The sequence below is a fragment of the Neoarius graeffei genome, chromosome 16 (genome assembly GCF_027579695.1).
Source record: "Neoarius graeffei isolate fNeoGra1 chromosome 16, fNeoGra1.pri, whole genome shotgun sequence".
Lineage (NCBI taxonomy): Eukaryota > Metazoa > Chordata > Actinopteri > Siluriformes > Ariidae > Neoarius > Neoarius graeffei.
Genome location: NC_083584.1, coordinates 56,558,272 through 56,582,780, shown reverse-complemented (window position 1 = coordinate 56,582,780; position 24,509 = coordinate 56,558,272). Strand labels below are relative to the sequence as shown.

Here is a 24,509-nt window from a genome sequence, read left to right as displayed (position 1 = left end):
GTGTGATGGTTGGGGGCACATACTTTTGACCATATAGTATGCCATATCTTGCCATTAGTTTCTCATCTCATTATCTCTAGCCGCTTTATCCTTCTACAGGGTCGCAGGCAAGCTGGAGCCTATCCCAGCTGACTACGGGCGAAAGGCGGGGTACACCCTGGACAAGTCGCCAGGTCATCACAGGGGTGACACATAGACACAGACAACCATTCACACTCACATTCACACCTACGGTCAATTTAGAGTCACCAGTTAACCTAACCTGCATGTCTTTGGACTGTGGGGGAAACCGGAGCACCCGGAGGAAACCCACGCGGACACGGGGAGAACATGCAAACTCCACACAGAAAGGCCCTCGTCGGCCCTGGGGCTCGAACCCAGGACCTTCTTGCTGTGAGGCGACAACGCTAACCACTACACCACCATGCCGCCATGCCATTAGTTTGACTAAGAATTTATATTTTTCTCTTTCGTGTGAATGGATAGCAGTTCTTTTATTTATGAATGCAGAATGTACTTCCCATTTTTTTTTTTTTTACATTTTATATCCTCCTCGTGTCGTTCCACTGTGTTATTGTTTTTAATCCAACTCCAGATGTATGAGTGCATCATCAGATAAACAGTTATCATGATGCGCTTTCCCAGTGATGTACTGGCTTCTCTTCACTTATGAGCCTTCATGAACATTTCTTTGTTGAAACTGTTGAAATCGATCAACTGTCAGGTCAGACTTTCTGGTGTTTTGACTTGCATTTAATTCCTAAAAAAAAAAAAAACCAGCTTAAAATGTTGACTGTCTCTTCAAAAATGAGAAGAATAGGAAATGAAAAAAGAGGAGATGAGAGTGGGTGGATAGAGCGAGGACAAAATAAGACGAAGACACAAATAATATTGGAGTGAGTCAAATAGAATCAAATGTATCTGAAAACTGCAGTGCATCTAAAACAGACATGTGCAGGTTCACCTTTAAACAGAAAGAAAAGGAGGGAAAGAAAGAAGGAGGGAGACAGAGAGAAATGTAGACAAAATGGTCCTGGCAGGCTGGAGGTCCATGTCACCTTCCTGCTGTTCAGAAGAAAAAAGAGTTACAAGGGGAACGGAAAGTTGTGCTGCAACCATGTAGTGTGTGTGTGTGTGTGTGTGCGTGTGTGAGAAAACGACTTTCAGTTTGCAAGAAAAACACTGTAAAGAAAGGGAGGGAGAAGAGAACAGTGTAGAGCAGGAGGTGTGGTGGACTTTTGGACATTTAGCCAGTGGGCAGATCATACCAGCGTGCACACACACACTCTGACAAGGCAAGCAGTGAGGATGCCACAAACACCCGCTCATTCACACACTAAGCCCCCAGCACATAACACCAGATGCCTTATTGCTCACTGACATTTTCCTTTTTCTTCCTCTCTTCTCCTGTGGCTCTGTCTCCCTCCGTCTGTCTCTTCATTTCTGTTTTTTTTTCATCTCATCTCATTATCTCTAGCCGCTTTATCCTGTTCTACAGGGTCGCAGGCAAGCTGGAGCCTATCCCAGCTGACTACGGGTGAAAGGCGGGGTACACCCTGGACAAGTCGCCAGGTCATCACAGGGCTGACACATAGACACAGACAACCATTCACACTCACATTCACACCTACGGTCAATTTAGAGTCACCAGTTAACCTAACCTGCATGTCTTTGGACTGTGGGGGAAACCGGAGCACCCGGAGGAAACCCACGCGGACACCGGGAGAACATGCAAACTCCACACAGAAAGGCCCTCGCCGGCCACGGGGCTCGAACCCGGACCTTCTTGCTGTGAGGCGACAGCGCTAACCACTACACCACCATGCCGCCCTCTGTTTTTTTTATTAACCCCGCCGACAGTAGTCGGAGGGGTTATTATTTTCACCTGCGTCAGTCTGTGTGTGTGTGTATCTGTCTGTCTGTCTGTCTGTGTGTCTGCAAGATATCTCAAGAACCAATGGATCGATTTGGACCAAATTTTGTACATGTGTTGCCAATCACCCAGGAAGGAAACCATTAAATTTTGTAGGTCAAGGGTCAAAGGTCAAGGTCATGGCAGAACTTCGAAATTTTCGCCCAATGTATTTTAATAGGGAAAAGGCGGGGTTTGCACTCGTTAGAGTGTCCCTGTCTAGTTATTATTATTTTTAATATTGTACCCTGTACTCTGTAGGACCAGAAGTAAAGTGAGAATTCAGTGTTCTCATCAATGAGTGACGTGATTAAATACCCTGAGAATACAAAATATGGTGCATTTGAATACAACTTTTGCTATTATTACTAGTACAACAACAATCACAACTACGTACTGTATAGCACCTCACCCATTATTCTTCCTCATTCTCACCCTGTGCAAGGTAAGCACTTAAGTGCTTGACAGTTCGAGGCTGATCATGCATTGCATGTGCAGCAAGCTTTTTATGCCACCGGCTTGCAGGGCCTGTCATGGAAACCCTCTTTGTTTATTCAGGCTTGGGGACAGGCATGTTGCATATGATGTATATGCTTCATGGTCAAAAGTTTCGGAACTGCTAATTAGTACCTTCCTCGTGTCGTAAGCCCCCCGAAAGTTACAGGTCTCCCATGCACCAGACCCAGGCAGACACCAGGTGGGAACAAGCTGCCACATCTCGACAAGGGTACACAGTTCCTTGTCCTGGTGGGGTGAGGCCCCCAGGACCGTAACAGGACCCAGCCACATAACCTCGCCCATTATTAAAATGGTGAAACCTTATACCAAAAAAGATAATGTACCTGAATGCAATATTTACAAACTAGACAAAAACTGCTAACCAGGGACAAGACTATACTGTATTTTTGTCTTTCACGATGATCACCAGGTCAGATCAGGCAATCATAGTGCTGTAAATTCTTGCTGTGTCCTGGTCAGGAGATTGGCGACATTACAAGTTTGACCTCGACCAATCATTGTGTTGTTGGGGAGGAGGGTCAAGAAATTGTCACTCATGGTTATCATGAGAAGACATTGTAGGAGTTGTCGAGCTAGCTAAGAAAATCCTAAAAATTCTGACATTCTAGACTTTTCATCGGGGTGTCGTGGGGCGTCTCGGATGCCACTTCCGCTGTTTTTCGATTATGTCACACTACAAGGCCCATGCATCATTCCTGACCTTCATATTCGGGCCCAAAGCTGGAAATTTGTCGGCCACAACAAAATCATGTCAAAATCAGGCTGAATTTGTGTAATTACCTCCACCAAGGAGGTTATGTTTTCGGTAGCGTTGGTTTGTTTGTTTGTTGGTTTGTCTGTTAGCAACATTACGGAAAAAGTTATGAACGGATTGCTCTGAAATTTTTTTCCAGAGGTGTGACTGGGCACAAGTAACAATCCATTAAATTTTGGCGGTGATCCGGATCACCTTCTGGATCCTGGATTTTTTTAAAGGATTCTTGGCGGAGGTCTGCACTCTCCGAGTGCTTTTCTAGTTTGATCCATGCATTTGGAGATAAATGGCTTGCTGAACTGAATGAAATATCAGGAACATAGTTTATTGGGGTAGAATAAGCCAAGACGATCCAGCGATTTCCAAAATTAATACAATCATCTTAAAATCAAATACCAAATCTCATATCCAGCAGATGGATTTAAGGACAGCAGTCTCGTGATTGCTTATTCTGATATCTGAATAAACTGAAATTAGTGGGTCTACTCTTAGATGAGCAACATAAGAAGGTAAGATCACAGTAATCTTGTATAATTATGACAAAAATCTCTTACCATCACCAACCATCCAGATGTTGAATTTAGTGTCCTATAAAAACAAACAAGAACTTATTTACCACTAGATAAGAGCAAGGACCAATTTTCTGTTGAACATAAACATCTACTTACAATTATCTCTCCCTGCATTTCTCTCTTGTCCTGTCTCCTCTCTCCCCAGAGCCACTAAGGGTCACTGTCTCCCCTAAAAACTTGAAGACAGGTATCAGCAGTACAGTGATCCTGTCCTGTGCTGTTCAAGGTTCCCCACATTTCACTGTGTCCTGGTTCCGGAACACAGAGCCTGTACTTCCTGACCAGCACTTCTCCATTCAGGGCACCAACAATGAGACTCTGTTCATCACTGCTGCCCAGAAAAGACACTCGGGCGCGTATCAGTGCTTTGCAACTCGCAAGGGTCAAACTGCCCAGGACTTCTCCATTATACTGCTGGAAGGTGGGTTGCCATGGGGTAACATAGAAAATGTGGTTGTTGATTGTTTATTTGTTTCTTTCTTTCTTTCTTTTTTAAGCTATAGGGAGCTTAAGATTTCTGGCTAATTGTTATAAGTTCAAAATGTAAAAGCTTTAGCTGGATCATCTCTTTTCTTGTCCAAACATTTCTATATACCTGACCACTTCCACTTTGTTTTGGTTCTCTTTTCATTCTTTCTTTGTTTTTTTGTCTATCCTTGAACAGATGGCACACCCAGGATTGTCTCCTCCTTTAGTGAACGTGTGGTGGCACCAGGCGAACCCTTCTCTCTCATGTGTGCAGCCAAAGGTGCCCCTCCACCCACCATTACTTGGACCCTGGATGATGAGCCAATCGCTCGGGACTCGGCGCACCGGGCCAGTCAGTACACGCTCTCGGACGGCTCCACTGTATCGCATGTTAACGTCAGCAACCCCCAGATCCGCGACGGGGGCGTGTACCGCTGCGCTGCACGCAACTCGGCCGGTAGCGCCGAGTACCAAGCGCGCATAAACGTAAGAGGTGCCTGTCTACTTTTCAATCTCAGCTGTTAGAGGGTGGCTTAAAACCCATAACCTCCTTTTACCATCATTCCATCACCCACCCACCCACCCACCCACCCACTCCTCATTTAACTGTCCAAAACTCTTGAGTTTGATCAAAACATTCCCCTTCCTGATGCTGGGTGGAAGGGGTAAATGTTTGTGGACGGTGTATGTCTTCTTCTTCTTCTAGCAGTACACCTTCGCTGTTTCCAACTCACTCAGTGTCTTATATGTAAAGTATTTCTCTTAGAGTTTATTCTTTTGATGGCACTCACACTTAAACACTCGTATCACAATTGTCTCTCAGTTGTGAACAATCTTCCACAACTGTCATTCTCTGGAGAGTAAATGTTAGTTATTTTATCTCTGATTGGAGATGTAACAGAGCTAGCATACAGGCAGTCAAGGACAGGACTTAGGCCATATCAGAGGAGAGGAGAAGTAAGTGAAGGCACCATCTGAGAGAAGGGATGATGAGTCCTTTTGACAGGCTTGATGATACACTGTAAAAAAAATAGTTGAGAATACTTGAAATTTCAAGGCAACCGTCTGCATTAAGAATTTTATGTTTTGCCAACGATGTGCCCATGATAATCCAAACTATGATAAAACTGTTATCTTTATTAAGAATTCTTAATTAAGTCAATTTTCAATTCCTCATTCTGCCAACATAGATTTCTCTTTTTGCTGAACAGTGGCATTCACAGTAGTGCAAAAAGGCAATTGAGGTTATCACAATTTTTTTTTTTAGATTTTTTTGGGGCTTTTTTCACCTCTATTTGGATAGGACAGCGTAGAGACAGGAAATGAGCGGGAGAGAGAGCCGGGGAGGGATCGGGAAATGACCTCGGGTCGGAACCGAACCCGGGTCCCCAGATTTATGGTATGGCGCCTTATCCACCTGAGCCACGACGCCCCCACAAGTTATCATTAAACTATACATGCCTTTTTTCATTGTTCTACACAATTACAAAACTACCCACGTCGTGGGTATGGCGTCGTGGCTCAGGTGGATAAGGCGCCATACCATAAATCCGGGGACCTGGGTTCGATTCCGACCCGAGGTCATTTCCCGATCCCTCCCCGTCCCTCTCTCCTGCTCATTTCCTGTCTCTACACTGTCTTATCCAAATAAAGGTGAAAAAAGCCCCCCAAAAAAGTCTGATAACCTCAATTGCCTTTTTGTACTACTGTGAATGCCACTGTTCAGCAAAAAGAGAAATCTATGTTGGCAGAATGAGGAATTGAAAATTGACTTAATTAAGAATTCTTAATAAAGATAACAGTTTTATCATAGTTTGGATTATCATGGGCACATCATTGGCAAAACATAAAATTCTTAATGCAGACTGTTGCCTTGAAATTTCAAGTATTCTCAGCTATTCTTTTTTTACAGTGTATAGGTACCTCTTTTCTTCTTCTTTGCTCTCCACTTCTTTCTCTCTTTCTTCCTATTTAGTTATGACATGTTAAGACATGTTGTCTGTCTATGGAGTGAAATATGAGATCTGGTACTAGAACCAGAGTATTTTACACACACACACACACACACACACACACACACACACACACACACACACACAGAGAGAGAAGTATTGCTTTGTCTACATATAAACAATACCTTTCAGCTCTTTTAGTTTTCGTTTAAAAACAATTTTTTGTTGGTACCAGCCAAATGTCCATACAAGATTAAAACTGTTAGATATTCCTGTCCTTGTCGGGTATTTGTTCCCCACTAAGATAGAAAAACATGGCCTTGTTGTCAATCCTTACTTACCCATGCTCTGAGGCAGTAAAATATGCATTTTCACATAAATGCAGTTGTGCACCTCAAAAACAAACCCAACACTTTCAGTGTACTTTTCTTAAAGCAATATGGATTGCATAGACCCTTTATTATTGAATGAACCTTTAAGAGAGCTCATGAATTCTTATTTTGTGAAGGAAAAACAAAAAGATAAGAGGGCATTGAGAGAGAGAGAGCGAGAGAGAGAGAGATACTGTACGACAGTTTTTGTTGAATAATACATCAGGCGTTAACTGTCAGAGCTATGACAAAGCTCAACACACTGAGCAGAGAGACAGAAAGGCAAATGACAGCAAGAAAGAAGAGCAGAGAAGACAAGAATCTCTGTATACACAAAATCTCCATATGCAAATCTCCATATATATATATATCCTCCATTTTGCGACAAACTCCTCTTCTCCTCATGCCTCATGGTACTACTTTTACTGTGACTCTTTTTTGTTCCTTTTTCTTGTCAGCATTTGCCATAATACTCTGTCCATTATCTCTCTCCTCTCCCTTCATTCTCATGTATTTTGAGAACAGAGTCCTTCAGAGGATAACCCTGCCCCGACCCTTCCCTATAAAGAAATGCAGTGGTTTAGTTTCATTGTGAAGTTAAAGCGATGTGCACTTTGTCTGCATTAATCAATAATTGTCCGTTTAGTAACTGTCAGATCATCATTGACCTATGACCTGAATTAACTCGGACCTCAAGGGTAAAGTTAGCATGAATGCTAACTGGTTAGCAGGTATAATCATAGCCGAAACCTTCTGAGAGCCTCTGTTCTCACCTGTTCTTGAATCCTTTATATTTGGGGTACTTTATTGAAATGTGATGATAAATGAACTTGTACTGACAAATTATTCTACATGTGATGTAGTGCAATGGATTCTACAATATACACTTTAGTTTATTTTGCTCATACAATTTGTCATAAGATAAAATGGTACACAAAAGTAATTTCCTATTTTATAGTCACAATTAAAGATGTGCGCACACACATTCATTATGTTCTGACAGAGCATTCTAACCCTATCTCTTTTCTATTATTTATCCTCTTTCTGTACTTTCCATCTTTCTTCCATTCTGTCACTTCTTTATTCTTTCTTTTACTTCATTTATATTCATCACTCTTTCTTATCAATCTTTCACCTTTTCTCTTTCTTTATATTATCCTAACTCTTCAACTCTCTTACTATATGTACCTTAATGCTTCTATTTCCATCACCACACCTCATCACCCTCTACTTCTGTCTGGTTTTTGGTTGTTTTCCTCTTTCTCTCTCAGGACCCCCAAGTATCAGGGCCATGCGCAACATTACAGCCGTGGCTGGACGCAACACCTTCATCAATTGCCGTGTGATCGGCTACCCATACTACTCCATCAAGTGGTACAAAGATGGCATGCTGTTGCCAGACAACCATCGGCAGGTGGTATATGAGAATGGTACGCTCAAGCTCAGTGATGTGCAGAAAGGAATGGATGAGGGAGCGTACCTGTGCAGTGTACTCATCCAACCCCAACTCTCGATCAGCCAGACCGTCTATGTCACTGTCAAAGGTTAGCAGCTGTTCCTGTGCAATTCCAAACCATATTCTGCAAGTATGATGAATTACCATGGCATCATACCTCTAGGATCTACAAATCTCAAATCCGTGATGGTGCCTATGATATTGAATGCTCTTTGAGTAAAGAATTTTAAAGAAGGTTTTAGCATGAGAACAGTCTGGTCTGCATTGTGTGTATGTGTCTGTGTATTCATGTTTGTGTGTCCATGTGAGACACTACAAGGGAACACTGACTCCAGTGTGAAGATAGTATAGTGTGCTGCTTGTCTTGTCATGTCTCTGATTTAATTAACTGAATTTTAACGAGCCCCAGATTAAATCCCCCAGATGTCTTCAGTTGGACCCCCCTCCCTTGGTTTCCATGGCAACACCATTATTCCCCATGCCAATTGGGCTCTAATTAGAGCAGCTATTATGGTCTGGAGGGAGAAGGAGGTAGTGCATGTGTGTGAGTTGGGTTGGGGGGTGGTATGGGGGGAGGGTGTTGTAAGGGTTTGTGTTTCACCACAGACCACAGAGAAGTATACATATCTTCCCTGCTGAATACCATACTGAAACTCTCTGTTTCTTCTTGTCCTCTGTTTTTTTTTTCCTGTTCTCTATTTCTATCAATTTCTTAGTTCCCCCTCTCATTCAGCCTTTTGACTTCCCACCTACTTCAATTGGTAAACTGATGTACATAGCATGTGTAGTTTCATCTGGGGACATGCCCATCCGGATTACATGGCGCAAAGATGGTCAGGAGATTGTGTCTGGCACCTCTGGTGTCACCATTGAGACCAAGGAGTTCATGAGCTCACTGCAGATCTCCAAAGTTTCCCTAAAGCACAATGGCAACTACACGTGCATCGCCAGCAACGATGCAGCCACCGTCAGCTCAGAAAGGCAACTTATAGTCACTGGTGAGAAAATATAGGTATATTTTACCCAGTCATACAAGCAGGTTCCCACGAGTTTCTAAGTACTAGTAAGTAAGAGAGGGACGATAAAGTCAAGACAGTGAAATGAGAAATAACAGAAACTGCACATTATAAATGAGTGCTGGCACATCAAGCGCTACAGTAAGACATTGAAGGTTATGTCTGAAAAAGATGGGAACTTTATCAATTTTAGCAACACTGACTTTCAAAACATGTAATTGGGAAATCTCCACCATTCAATGAGAAAGGGAGATGTGTTCTAAAATATCAACAGAAGGTAATATTATGCTTTTATTAGTCTATTTTTGGTCAGATAAATTCTGTTCTGGGTCTTACAGTCCCCCCTCGTTTCCGAGTTCAGCCGAACAACCAGGATGGGATCTATGGAAAGTCTGGGGTTCTAAATTGCTCTGTCGATGGTTACCCCCCTCCCAAAGTCATGTGGAAACATGCCAAAGGTATTGTCTTTTACAATTCAACACTCGGGCCCTTTTTGCAATGCACCACATTCAATGTAATTATAGACATATGCTGCATTTGTGGTGCCTTGTGAGTAGTAGTTTCTAAGTTGTAATAACACCATTTCCCACCTTGGCATGTTCAAAGTGTCCAAGCATGTAAAGTTCATAAAAAGCTACTTGAACTGCACTTTTACAGTTATAGGCCTGAGAGGCTATTGGTACTGTTCTACAGGAGAGCTGGCATTTAAAAAGTCTACCCCAAGTTGACAAGTTGAAATTTCAGGTTATGGGGCTGTTGACTGGGCTTTTACTGGTTGTAGGCAGGGACTTAAGACTTGCAGCTTTACCTCAAATGTAGTATAACATTCTCAGATTCCTCAACAACTCAACATTGTAACTGTATTAATAGTATACTTCCAACACATGTATGAGGCTAAGGTTTTTTTGGGTGGTGTGTGTGTGTGTGTGTGTGTGTGTGTGTGTGTGTGTGTGTGTGTGTGTGTGCGCGCTAGCAGGGGAAAAAAGTCATTATAATTATATATCATATAAACCTTTGATATTATTTGTAAACTATATTATTTTCAGTCACATTTTTATATTTGATTGGTGGTGAGACCTTAATTCATCAGCAAAATTTACTATTACACCTTCTTTTATGATTGTAATATTTGCTGCATTTTGGTTTTCCAGGCATTGGAAACCCACAGCAATACCATCCAGTTCCTCTGACTGGCCGCATCCAGATCATGCCCAATGGTTCTCTTCTGATCCGACATGTTTTGGAGGAGGATCGTGGCTACTATTTGTGCCAGGCCAGTAATGGTGTGGGCTCAGATATCAGCAAGAGCATGCTGCTGACAGTCAAAAGTGAGTCATTGTACTTTTTACTTTGGTTAAATCTGTGAAAGATACCATATAAATAAAAACATACAGTATATACTGCATATATTAAATACAACCAATAACATCCATCCATCAATCCATCCATCCATCCATCCATTATGTACACCGCTTATCCGTCAGGGTTGTGGGGGAAGCTGGAGCCAATCCCAGCTGACTTCAGGTGAGAGGTAGGCTTCACCCTGAGCAGGTCACCAATCTATCACAGGGCTACACAGAGACGAACAACAATTACACTCACATTCACACCTATGGGTAATTTAGAGGAGCCAGTTGATTGAATCCACATGTCTTTGGACTGTGGGAGGAAACCAGAGCACCAGGAGGAAACCCAAACAGACACAAGGAGAACATGCAATCTCCACAGAGAAAGACCCCAGTCAGCTGTGAGGTTTGAACCCAGAACCTTCTTGTTGCGAGGTGACAGTGATAACCACTGCACCACCAATAACATAATAATAATAATAGCAATAAGAAGAAGGGGGAAAACATGAACTAGAAGCATTCCAGCTCACTCTGAATTGTCGCAGATATTCTTTGCTTTGCTTTCACATCTGTGTACAGTGCAGTCATGATGCAAATTTCATCATCAACATAGTCTGTGCAGACTGTCTGCACAGCACCCAAATTTTGCGTTCATGCAGACTTGAGTGCACTGATTGCGGATATGCAAAACTGAGCGTGAAGTAATACACCAATCCAGTAGGTGGGAATAGCCACAAATGGTGACCATGTAATCAAAGTGCAAAATACAGAACATTTTGAAAATGTTTTTCTTCCATTCTTATTCTTCCACCATCAGCATTAAACATGCTAGCTCTTCTTTTGTAGAGGTCGCAAATGTTACAAACTGCTAGGTATGCATTTTTTTGGTTCTTGTTTTTATCTTCTTCTTCAGGGGATTTTCCTACTTTCAGACCATGCACTTTGCTACCCCTGGTAGGTCAGGCAGGGTATTACAATAAAGTTGTAGTGCACATTCATTCAGTTTGTGTGCTGAGACCCACCCACAAAAGTAGAAAAGTGAGCATCTTTTGGAGACACCCTTGTGTACATCCATGTCTGTGGAAGTATACTTCCTTCCCTTAGAATCATCAATCACTGAGGCACAGATTGGAAATCTACACTGAAATGGCCAATCCTTCCTGGACTCAACACAATGGGGTTGTTTCAGTCACTATGTGACTGGTTTATTATCTCTAACAGTTCTCCTGAACCACCTTTCTTTTGGGTTTAGGTAAGCTGTATTGTTGGCTGTACACAACAACACTGGGGGGAGTCTCTGTTTGGTGTACTGTGATATCTGTATGCAGATGGAGAGAAAAAAAACGTGTTAAAAATCTGCAACATGGCAACCTTTGCTCTTTAGGACAGTGTCAGATGGTCTCCAGGCAGGATCAGAGTGGAATTTACTGATTTTTGAACATCCCAGTCCTGACTCATCTCTTTCTGTCATCACCAGGGCCTGCCATGCTCTATTCTTTAAGGAAATTGAGGTGGTAATCTGCTGTGGGTTTCTCCTATATTTTTGCAGCACCTTATATGACTTCTCAAACCCACTGTGTGACCTCAAAGGCCCCTTGCCTCTTTGAGTAATTTTGAACAAAATATAAGGAGCATGGTAAAAACTTTATCTCCCCAGCACATGTTGTGTCATAGAGCTAATAAGAGCCAACTGGATAAAGTGTCCAATGTATGGAATTTTGCTGAAGGTCAACAAGCTACTGAAACTGAATTTGCTGAGTGTTGGACCATCCTTGCAGTTTTCTTTCATCAAGTCCAACCATGTACTGTATCTGAATTCTGACTATCACTGTGTGCAAACCTTCATCTTTAGTAACCACTTCTTACTGGTTAGTGCTGCAGTGAATCTGGAGCCAATCCGAGAAACACTGGGTGCAAGATGGTGATACAAATCTAGGAATCATATTTTCAAGTGTCTTATTATAGTGCTGTTGGTTTGAAGAACCAAGAATAAGTGTCTTATTATAGTGCTTCGGTTGTTTAAATTCATAAAGTTTGATCAGTTAGGATCTCTTTGAGATCCCATCCCAGGGATCTCCTATGCAGGGATCTCCTGCATGGGCGTACAGATACCTCAGTCATGACCTTCACAGACATGTTTTGCTAAAGCACTGGTTCAAGATATCTCCTGCATCACTCTTTACAGCTTGTTATTAGTAATTGCAAAGATGGGAAAGGCAAACACCATCAATCATGCAGACCAAAACACACTTCAAGGTATTTTCATGCAACTCCTCCAGGGGCAAGGCTTCCATCCACCAAAGGCAAGCTCATGCCACCCTTGACTGACACTCTGTAAATCACCTTCAGATTGGGGTGGGGGTGAACCACAGACACCTGAAGCACCTGATCCACCTCAATTTAGGGGCAATCTGATTTGAAGTATCCCAACTCTTTGTAGTCCGAGCGGATCTACCTAGGCCCTGCTCCAGGTCTCAGGGAATCAGCTGTAGCAGCCTGCAGAAAAAGGGGAAAACAAAAAAGACATGTTAGAATGGTTGGGGGAAATACAAAGCCAGGTACAGTGGTGCTTGAAAGTTTGTGAACCCTTTAGAATTTTCTATATTTCTGCATAAATATGACCTAAAACATCATTAGATTTTCACACAAGTCCTAAAAGTAGATAAAGAAAACCCAGTTAAACAAATGAAACAAAAATATTATACTTGGTCATTTATTTATTGAGGAAAATGATCCAATATTACATATCTGTGAGTTTTGTTGGTCGATCAACAAAGGTCACTCCAAGAGCAAGGCATGTAATAGTCAGCGAGGTCACAAAGGACCCCAGGGTAACTTCTAAGCAACTGAAGGCCTCTCTCACATTGGCTAATGTTAATGTTCATGAGTCCACCATCAGGAGAACACTGAACAACAATGGTGTGCATGGCAGGGTTGCAAGGAGAAAGCCACTGCTCTCCAAAAAGAACATTGCTGCTCATCTGCAGTTTGCGAAAGATCACGTGGACAAGCCAGAGGGCTATTGGAAAAATGTTTTGTGGACGGATGAGACCAAAATAGAACTTTTTGGTTTAAATGAGAAGTGTTATGTTTGGAGAAAGGAAAACACTGCATTCCAGCATAAGAACCTTATCCCATCTGTGAAACGTGGTGGTGGTAGTATCATGGTTTGGGCCTGTTTTGCTGCATCTGGGCCAGGACGGCTTGCCCTCATTGATGAAACAATGAATTCTGAATTATACCAGCGAATTCTAAAGGAAAACATCAGGACATCTGTCCATGAACTGAATCTCAAGAGAAGGTGGGTCATGCAGCAAGACGACGACCCTAAGCACACAAGTCATTCTACCAAAGAATGGTTAAAGAAGAATAAAGTTAATGTTTTGGAATGGCCAAGTCAAAGTCCTGACCTTAATCCAATTGAAATGCTGTGGAAGGATGTGAAGCGAGCAGTTTATGTGAGGAAACCCACCAACATCCCAGAGTTGAAGCTGTTCTGTACAGAGGAATGGGCTAAAATTCCTCCAAGCCAGTGTGCAGGACTGATCAACAGTTACCGGAAACGTTTAGTTGCAGTTATTGCTGCACAAAGGGGTCACACCAGATACTGAAAGCAAAGGTTCACATCCTTTTGCCACTCACAGATATGTAATATTGGATCATTTTCCTCAATAAATGAATGATAATATTTTTGTCTCATTTGTTTCACTGCATTCTCTTTATCTACTTTTAGGACTTGTGTGAAAATCTGATGATATTTTAGGTCATATTTATGCGGAAATATAGAAAATTCTAAAGGGTTCACAAACTTTCAAGCACCACTGTAAACCAGACTCAAAGGGCACCCGTCCCAAACTCAAAAGGAAACTGTATCCTCAGATGGCCCATCTACTGGCACCTGCATAACAGACCCTCATACAAGTTGAAGTTGTGCCAGCTGGAAGTCAGGCAGTAAACTTTTCCAATGTCACCTTTCACCAACCTTCTCTTAGGGTTGGACCTTAGGCACCATGTTCAGAATTTGAGGAGCCTCTAGGTAAATGTGAAGGGTTAAGCTTCTTCCTCAAATGTCAGCTCCTGGAACTGCTGACAAAGTCCATCCAGCATCATGCTGAATCATTTCCTAATTGCTGTCTTCACAGCAGGGTAATCCAGCTGGCTTTTGGAGAACAGCCTTGTGGGTCACCATCTGGGTCTGTCCCATCTACAGCACCTGAATATTGAGGCCCCACACATCACTAGGCCAGCCACACATTGAGTCTGTCCCTTCAGATAGCCATATCTTGGTATCCCTTGGCATTGTCCTGTGGTGTTATCCTGGCTCAAGTACGGGTAATTATCACTGAGCATGCAGGGGAGCAGGATGGTCAGGAAATTCTTCAGCAGGACTTAATCTTTCGTCTAGGTTATGGGTGTACATTTCTTGTTTCTGGAGGTTAACAAGAGCTGGCCCTGCAGACTGGATCGGGACCAGGGGACCAGGGCAAGTGAACTCTTCTCCATGCTCCTATTACCTCATTCTCCAAGCACTTCTGGATTTCAGCAGTCCTTGTTTGTTCTTGGGTTTTTTTTTAGTCTTTCCCAGCTTCAACATCACATTTACCTAGTACTCAGTGTTCCAGGTTATTCTGGGTTTAGCCATTTTAGTTGGCAGAGAGAAAAAGTATGAAATATCTAGAGTCCCCAAGGACCAAATTGGGTAACACTGCCATATGCCATGGCAATCACTATGGAAAGACAGCAAGTTTGTGGTGCATTACCAAACAGCATAAGACATATCTCTAAACACTGGGAGTCAGCTGAGTATACACCCTGGATGGAATGCCAGTCAGTTCCAGAGCATCATACACATTTGTTAATTCATTCCCACCAAGAGGCAATTTAGCATAGTCAATCCTTGAGTATGCTTTGTGCAGGTGGATGCAAACCAGATAACCTAGAGGAAACCCACATAGACACAGCTCTGCAACCCTGTGTACCACTGTACCACCCACCCAGCTAATGTGACCAAACAAAAAAAATTAAAGTTTGAATGGAACTACAACTTCATTCATTCATTCATTCATCATCCTGGTCAGAATTAGAGTGGATCCAGTGTTTATTCTGAGAACACTGGGCCCAAGGCAAGAATGCACCCTGAATGGGACACCAGAACACAGGTCACCATTTCGGCACAATTGAGCATAGCCAATCCACCTACCAGCATGTTTTTGGAAGTGGGAGGAAATCAGAGAACCCCATGACAATACTGGGAGAAGAGAAACCTGAGATAAAACCATCCATCCATTATCTGTAACCGCTTATCCTGTGCAGGGTCACGGGCAAGCTGGAGCCTGTCCCAGCTGATGATGGGGGAGAGGTGGGGTACACCCTGGACAAGTCACCAGATCATTGCAGGGCTTACACACAGAGACAAACAACCATTCACATTCACACCTTAGGTCAATTTAGAGCCACCACTTAGCCTAACCTACATATCTTTGGACTGTGGGGGAAACCGGAGCACCCAGAGGAAACCCATGTAGACACGGAGAGAACATGCAAACTCTACACAGAAAGGCCTCCGTTGGCCGCTGGGCTCAAACCCAGAATCTTCTTGCTGTGAGGCAACAGTGCTAACCACTACACCACCGTGCCACCTGAAATAAACCAGGAAAATAGAAATTATATACTGTATAAAGCAACATAGTATATTTGCAAAGGATGGCAAAGAGTGGTCCAAAAATATTAAGATAAATGGAGACATCTGGTATGAATACTTGGCACTTAAACCATGGACCTGCTTCTGTGGTTGGGGTCAGAAACAATAGAAAGGTTGGCATTCTTAGCTACAGAGGATCAAATTCCATATTGGATTGAAGTGGTGGAGGAATTGTTCCCAAAAACTGGAACACAATAATACATTTCCATTTAGAACTTATGTATAAATATATTCTATCCCTGATATGTCAGACAAATAGCTTAATATTAAGGTTAAATACGTAGCACCACCTTACCTTTTATTTACATTAACAAAGACAAGGCCCTGGATTGTTGTGAAAGTGTCTACTGAATTGTGAGTGAGTGAGTGAGTGAGTGAGTGAGTGAGTGAGTGAGTGAGTGAGTGAGTGAGTGAGTTAGAACCCCAAATCAGAAAAAGTCATGGAATGAAAAAGAAATAGTATGGAAAATGCAAATAAAAAAAGAAAGCAGTGATTTGTAAATGTACTTTGACTTGTATTTCACTGCAGACAGAATGAACCCAAGATATTTCATGTTTTGTCTGGTCACAGTATCATTTGTTAAAATACATTCCTGCATTTCAGGCCTGCAACTCATTCCAAAAAAAATTGGGATGGGGGCAATTTAATGGTAATCATGAGATAAAACAATTAAATACTGATGTGATTTGAAACAGGTGATTGTAATCATGATTTGGTACAAAATCAGTATCCAGGAAAGACCTAGACTTTCAGGAGCAAAGATGGACCGAGGATCTGCAGTTTGTCAATAAATGCATGAGAAATTTATTGAAATGTTTAAAAACAATGTTCCTCAAAGAAAGATAGGAAAGGATTTGGATAGTTCACCCTCTGTGGTGCATAATACCATTAAATGAGTCAAGGAATTTCAGTGCATAAAGGGCAAGGGCGCAAGCCTTATCTGAACACCCATGATTTCTGATCCTTCAGATGGCACTGCATCAAGAACCGTCATTCATCTATAGCTGATATAACCACATGGGCTCGGGATTACTTTGGCAAACCTTTGCCAAGCTACAATATGGAGTTACATCCACAAATGCCAGTTAAAACTTTACTGTGGAAAAAGGAACTCTTATGTTAACTGTGTCCAGAAGCACCATTGACTTCTTTGGGCTCGAAGGCATCTGGGATGGATCATCACACAGTGGAAATATGCATTGTGGTCAGATGAATCAGTATGCCATGTTTTTTTTTTTTTTGTAAGAAATGGACGTAGTGTACTCTGGACGAAAGACAAAAAGGACCATCCAGACTGTTACCAGGAACAAGTTCAAAAGCCAGGGTGTGTCATGGTATGGGGTTTTGTCAGTGCTCTTGGCAGAGGTAGCTTACACTTCTGTGATGGAGCAGTAAAACAGAAAAGTACACTGAGATTTTGGAGCAACATATGCTGCCTTCAAGACGAGATCTTCTCCAGAAAGATTTCAACAAGACAGTGCAAAATCACATTCTGCACATATTACAAAGGCATCATTGTGGAAGAGGATGGTGTTTGTCCCCTCTGTCCCCAATAGAGAATGTGTGGAGAATTTTACATTACATGAATGGCATTTATCAGACACTCTTACCCAGAGCAACTTACAACATACCCAGAGCAGCCTGGGGAGCAGTTTGCTCAAGGGCACTTCAGCCATTCCTGCTGGTCCAGGGAATTGAACTAGTGACCTTTTTGTCCCAAAGCTACTTCACTAATCATTAGGCCATGGCTTTCCCCAATTTCAAAATGAAATGTATGACAACGACGACCCTGTACTGTTGCACACCTTAAGACCTGTTTGCAGGAAGAATGGAACAAAATAACACCTGAAACACTTCATCACTTGGTGTCTTCAGTCCCTAGATATCTTTTTAATGTTGTGAGAAGAAATGGAAACATTATAAAGTGGTAAATGTGTTACCATCCCAACTTTTTTTAAATGTGTTGCAAGAATCAAAACTGAAAATTGTTTATTTTGAAATAAATAAATAAAATAATGTGTTCTTGTATTGTTTTGAGTGTAATACAGGTAAAAAAAAATCATTTACAAATCATTGTTTTCAGTTTTAATTTAAATTTCTACATACTGTCCAACTTTTTTTCTGATTCAGGATTGTATGGAGGTACAGTAGTTGTATTTTCCCAGAATAGACTTTGAAGTAAATAACCTATTACATGGACCAAGAGATATTTCACACAGAAGTTATAATAAGACCACATAGGAGAGAGAGAACTGTGTCTTTTGTTTTTAGTTTAATTTGAAATTATGAAATCTAACATACAATAAATAAAATCTCATCTCATTATCTGTAGCCGCTTTATCCTGTTCTACAGGGTCGCAGGCAAGCTGGAGCCTATCCCAGCTGACTACGGGCGAAAGGCGGGGTACACCCTGGACAAGTCGCCAGGTCATCGCAGGGCTGACATATAGACACAGACAACCATTCACACTCACATTCACACCTACGGTCAATTTAGAGTCACCAGTTAACCTAACCTGCATGTCTTTGGACTGTGGGGGAAACCGGAGCACCCGGAGGAAACCCACGCGGACACGGGGAGAACATGCAAACTCCGCACAGAAAGGCCCTCGCCGGCCACGGGGCTCGAACCCGGACCTTCTTGCTGTGAGGCGACAGCGCTAACCACTACACCACCGTGTCGCCAATAAATAAAATACCCAGCTAAATTGTTTTTCAAGTCTGTGAATAGTCCCTGAGACAGGTAGTTGGCAACTAAAATCAGGATGTACAAAAACTTGTTCCAATCAATGCTAGTTACCAGTGTTATAATTGCCAAATAATGGTAAAACAATCAATTTAAATAATCTTACAAAATAACCTAAATTAAATGCAGTTACAAATAACACACCCATTTGTCAAAATGTTGGAAAACTCAATCTGATTGTCTCAAGTGGCTTGGGTTCAATATGTACTAGAGGGCACGCTTTTGTTTACTAAATCATAAAAAATAAAATCGTTGCAGGACTGGTTGAGGATTGGGTTGTGGTGAGGCCCAAAAAATGGCCCCTTCTGCCAATAAGGCAAATAAAAGTAAGTGTTGGTAACTCTCTCCTTATGCCAACTTGTAAACATTGAAAGCAGTCTCTGTGGTTCAGTGAAGTTGCCAGCATCTTGGCCGTTTGTCCTGAAGCAGTCTTCCTTCCTCTGTGACCACCAATCCTATATCAGGAACTATCAAATCAGAGCTACAGTTATACAAATTGTCTTGACCAGTCAGCCAAGTGAATGTGATACACAAATTTGTTTTAATAAGGGGTATGGCTAAGCCTAAAACTTTTTTTTCTTTTATATTGTTGATGTTCTTTTCTGTATCATTCACCTATTTTCCCATATGATCATTTTATTTTCATATCCAGTTTAGACAGATCTATTTACTTGCGCTCTCTCTCTCTCTCTCTCTCTCTCTCTCTAAATCTTCCTCTCTCTTTGAAGATGTGTTGGTGTTATTGATTAAACTGTTCCTCTCCTCTGTTGCCCTCAATTCTGTTTGTTTCCTTTAGTGGAAGGAGGGTAGAATGAATAAGTGATGAAAACAAAACAGCAGAATTCTCTTCTAATCGATGGAGAGAGAGAGAGAGAGAGCAGATGTGTGCACAAGCGTAAAGGACAAGGGTGTCATATCTGTTAATTTTAAAGTTTAAAATCACTGCAGACAAACATTCTAATTTCTATTTCTAATTAAATCCTCTAATTTCACTTTCCTTATTTTTTTTCCTCTTCATTTTCTTGTAATATTTAATCATGCACTCTTCTCTCCTGTCTCTAGTCCCAGCCATGATCACCTCCCATCCTAACACAACTATGGCTATAAAAGGACAGAATAAAGAATTAAACTGCACTGCCCGGGGTGAGTACCCTATTATCATTCGCTGGGAACGTGGGGACACTGTCATCGACCCTGACCGTAACCCTCGCTACTCAATCACCACGAGCCCCAATGAGAAGAGTGATGAGGTGATTTCCACGCTGAAGGTGAGACACTCGCAGAGACATAATCTGGAAGAGATTAAAGGAAGTTTAATAATGAACCAATCACTGATCTTATCTAAAATGCAAAGCATTAGATTATGACAAATTAGTAAAAACTAGGAGAAATTAGGCACAAAATACCATACTATCATCTATTCTTTCATCAGTTGGAGTACTGAAGATTATTAAAAACTTTGCGAGAGATCTGGATGTAGAGCTGTTAAAGAATAAGGGAGTAGAGCATCTCAAGAGAATGATACAATGAGCCATTGCTCTTTTGTATCTCCCTAATTCTCTCTCTTCTTATTCTTTTTTCTTCTCTCTTTCTATTCAACCCCCCTGTCTGCAGCTGAAGCCAGCTGAGCGTGGGGACTCTGTGTTCTTCTCATGTCATGCTATCAACTCCTATGGCGAGGGCCGTGGCCTCATTCAGTTGACTGTGCAAGGTACGACAATCAGCCATGAAGTCCAAATTCTTGTCTGACATGATTCACCTTATCTAGAGACACAAAATCGATCATTTATCCTCTCCCCCCCAACCCTGCCCAGTTTTCTTGTTTTGCCCAACTGCTTTAAGCTTTTTTCTCTCCTAGTCATCTTCCATACATGTTTCCTCACTTCTGTTATGCCTTTTTTTATTTCCTTGCTGTAGAGCCCCCTGATCCTCCAGAGTTAGAAGTACGTGAGGTAAAAGATCGCAGTATGAACTTAAGATGGACCCAGAGGTTTGATGGGAACAGCATCATTACCAGTTATGATATTGAATACAAAAACAAATCTGGTATGTAGTTTTCTGCAATTCAGTTTGTGGCACAACAGCCAACTTAAAGAATGTAGCATTCATCCAGATATTCTGGGGTCAAATAGACTGTTTGACACTGTCCCATCCAATACTGATGCACAGTTTTTATTGGCTTCTGATGCTTACAATACATTCATCATAGTTTATGCCCATTATTTTTTGGGATCTAATAATCCAATAAAAATAATGTACTGCAATGTACTTGAATTCGTAAGGGTATGATGGTTTTTCCCGTTGGTCTCTTGATAGATCCATGGGAATTAAAGCATGCTACACGCAAAATTTCCCCGACCAATAACCAGGCCAACATCGTGGAGCTGCATCCTGCTTCAGTCTACAGCATTCGTATGTACTCATACAACAAAATCGGCCGTAGTCAGGCCAGCAAAGAGCTCACTATCAGCACAGAGGAAGCATGTAAGTACAAACGCACACACACACACACACAGTGTCGCAGTTTTACTGAGCAGTTAGTGATAGCTTCTTATATACTTATGACATTTTGGCCTTTTCACAGCTCCAGATGGGCCACCCATCGATGTCATTCTGCAGCCTGTGACATCACAGAGCATCCGTGTTACATGGAAGGTACACAACCTGAGCCAAATTTGGCTTCATGCTACAACATTGATGATAAAATAATACGTTTAGATTAAAAATATACATATATATATATATATATATATATATATATATTTTTTTTTATTCATGTTGACAGGCTCCCAAGAAGGAACTCCAGAATGGCGTAATCCGTGGCTATCAGATTGGCTACAGGGAGAATGGGCCTGGCAGTAACGGCCAGTACAGTATAGTGGAGATGAAGGCAACTGGTGACAGTGAAGTGTATACGCTGGACAACCTGAAGAAATTTGCCCAGTATGGAGTGGTTGTTCAGGCCTTCAATCGAGCTGGAACAGGTCCATCCAGTTCTGAGATCAATGCTACCACACTAGAAGATGGTAAAGACATGTTTACTTGTATCATATATTTAGATCAGGGATTCCCAAACTTTTTAGTCAAACAACCTCAAATGGACATTATGAATTTTCTGTGACCCCCAAGCCTTGATCATTCCAGATTTATAATATAGGACTAATGTAACGTTTGAATATTTCATTATGTCTGTAATATATGTATATAAGTGACTAAAAACTGAAGGAATATTCCATGCATTGATTGACTAGTCGATTGGATGAATTTGTGTGCACATGCAGATGCAGTGGCAACAGGAGTGGCATTATTCACGCACTTGCTGCATATCTTATGTACATCCAGAGGATTTAAAAACATTCACTAGATGAAAAACAGCTTAGTGTCTTAAAACTTTCCGCCACTGTCAGGATGGTTGTCATGGGCTGCATCTCAAATCAAAAACTCTGACCTTACATTCAAAAATATAAAAATCTGAAAATTCACTCATCTAAAAAATCCAGAAAACTGGTTTGCAAAACAGACCTTTTGATAGATTTGAACGCTGCATGAGAGGGATTTAAAATTCTCTTGTAGCATACTTGCTGATAATTCAGCATGATTTGGAATCTACAGTGCCTTGAAAAAGTATTCATACCCCTTGAACTTTTTCACATTTTTCCACCTTACAACCACGAACTTAAAAGTTTTTTATTGAGATTTTGTGTGATAGACCAGCACAGAATAGCACATAATTGTGAAGTGAAATGAAAATGATAAATGGTCTTCAAAATTTTAAACAAATAAAAATCTGAAAAATGTGATGTGCATTAGTATTCAGCCCCCCTGCGTCAATACTTTGTAGAGCCACCTTTTGCTGCAATTACAGCTGCAAGTCTTTTGTGGTACAGTATGTCTCTACCAGCTTTGCACATCTAGACACTAAAATTTTTGCCCATTCTTCTTTGCAAAATAGCTCAAGCTCAGCCAGATTGGATGGAGAGCATCTGTGAACAGCAATTTTCAAGTCTTGCCACAGATGCTCAATGGGATTTAGGTCTGGACTTTGACTGGGCCATTCTAACACATGAATATTCTTTGATCTAAACCATTCCATTGTAGCTCTGGCTGTATGTTTAGGGTCATTGTCTTGCTGGAAGGTGAATCTCCTTCCCAGTCTCAAGTCTTTTGCAGCCTCCAACAGGTTTTCTTCCAGGATTGCCCTGTATTTAGCTCCATCCATCTTCCCATCAACTCTGACCAGCTTCCCCATCCCTGCTGAAGAAAAACATCCCCATAGCATGATGCTGCCACCACCATGTTTCACAGTGGGGATGGTGTGTGCAGGGTGATGAGCAGTGTTAGTTTTCCGCTACACATAGCGCTTTGCATTTAGGCCAAAAAGTTCAACTTTGGTCTCATCTGACCAAAGCGCCTTCTTCCACATGTTTGCTGTGTCCCCTACATGGCTTCTGGCAAACTGCAAACGGGACTTCTTATGCCTGTCTTTCAACAATGGCTTTCTTCTTGCCACTCTTCCAAAAAGGCCAGATTTGTGGAGTGTATGACTTATAGTTGTCCTGTGCACAGATTCTCCCACCTGAGCTGTTGATTTCTGCAGCTCCTCCAGAGTGATCATGGGCCTCTTGGCTGCTTCTCTGACCAGTGCTCTCCTTGCTCGCTCTGTCAGTTTAGGTGGATGGCCATGTCTTGGTAGGTTTGCAGTTTTGCCATACTTTTTCCATTTTTGAAGGATGGATTGAACAGTGCTTCTTGAGATGTTCAGAGCTTGGGATATTTTTTTTATAACCTAACCCTGCTTTAAACTTCTCCAGAACTTTATCCCTGACCTGTCTGGTGAGTTCTTTGGTCTTCATGATGCTGTTTGTTCTTCAGTGTTCTCTAACAAACCACTGAGGCCTTCACAGAACAAATGTATTTATGCTGAGAGTAAATTACACACAGTCGGACTCTATTAACTAATTAGATGACTTCTGAAGGCAATTGATTGCACTGGATTGTATTTAGAGGTATCAGAGGACAGGGGGCTGAATACTAATGCACACCACATTTTTCAGATTTTTATTTGTTTAAAATTTTGAAGACCATTTATCATTTTCATTTCACGTCACAATTATGTGGTACTCTGTGTTGGTTTATCACATAAAATCTCAATAAAAAAACTTTGAAGTTCGTGGTTGTAAGGTGGAAAAATGTGAAAAAGTTCAAGGGGTATGAATACTTTTTCAAGGCACTGTACTATTGCTTGCCCTAGTAAAACAATAGGAAACTCTAACTGTAGCAAGTTTTCATTAGAGTTCATAAACACTATTTAGAGGTGCATACATGCTATTTCAAAAATGTAGGAGGTGCATAATCACTGTTTACATGTGTTTAACCTCCATGATGTTGCCAAATTGACCTGGAAGTACATTGACCTAAATAAAAAACTTTGCAAAATTTTTTTTCCTCCATGTCCCTTCCAGGGCACTGTACTTTTCAATTTTATTTATGTAGTGCTTTTAACAATGGACATTGTCACAAAGCTGCTTTAGAATGTATGGATATAGATTTAGATTTTGATCCCTAATGAGCAAGCCAGAAGTAATAGTGGCAAGGTAAAACTCCCTGAGATGACAAGAGGAAGAAACCTTGAGAGGAACCAGACACAAAAGGGAACCTATGCTCCCTTGGTTGATAGAACAACCACACATACCCA

General features: G+C 41.5%; 1 protein-coding gene across 1 annotated transcript in view; it reads left to right on the top strand.

The window, feature by feature from the left end:
- dscaml1 (Down syndrome cell adhesion molecule like 1) overlaps nt 1–24,509 on the top strand; it is a 165,480-nt gene that overhangs the window by 91,557 nt on the left and 49,414 nt on the right. Inside the window, exons 4-15 of the mRNA XM_060942167.1 lie at nt 3,903–4,178; nt 4,422–4,718; nt 7,820–8,092; nt 8,721–9,002; nt 9,359–9,487; nt 10,169–10,348; nt 19,877–20,082; nt 20,429–20,525; nt 20,732–20,860; nt 21,131–21,298; nt 21,399–21,469; nt 21,600–21,840. Of these exons, the coding sequence (XP_060798150.1) occupies nt 3,903–4,178; nt 4,422–4,718; nt 7,820–8,092; nt 8,721–9,002; nt 9,359–9,487; nt 10,169–10,348; nt 19,877–20,082; nt 20,429–20,525; nt 20,732–20,860; nt 21,131–21,298; nt 21,399–21,469; nt 21,600–21,840 (2,349 nt within the window). The remainder of the gene's footprint in view (nt 1–3,902; nt 4,179–4,421; nt 4,719–7,819; nt 8,093–8,720; nt 9,003–9,358; nt 9,488–10,168; nt 10,349–19,876; nt 20,083–20,428; nt 20,526–20,731; nt 20,861–21,130; nt 21,299–21,398; nt 21,470–21,599; nt 21,841–24,509) is intronic.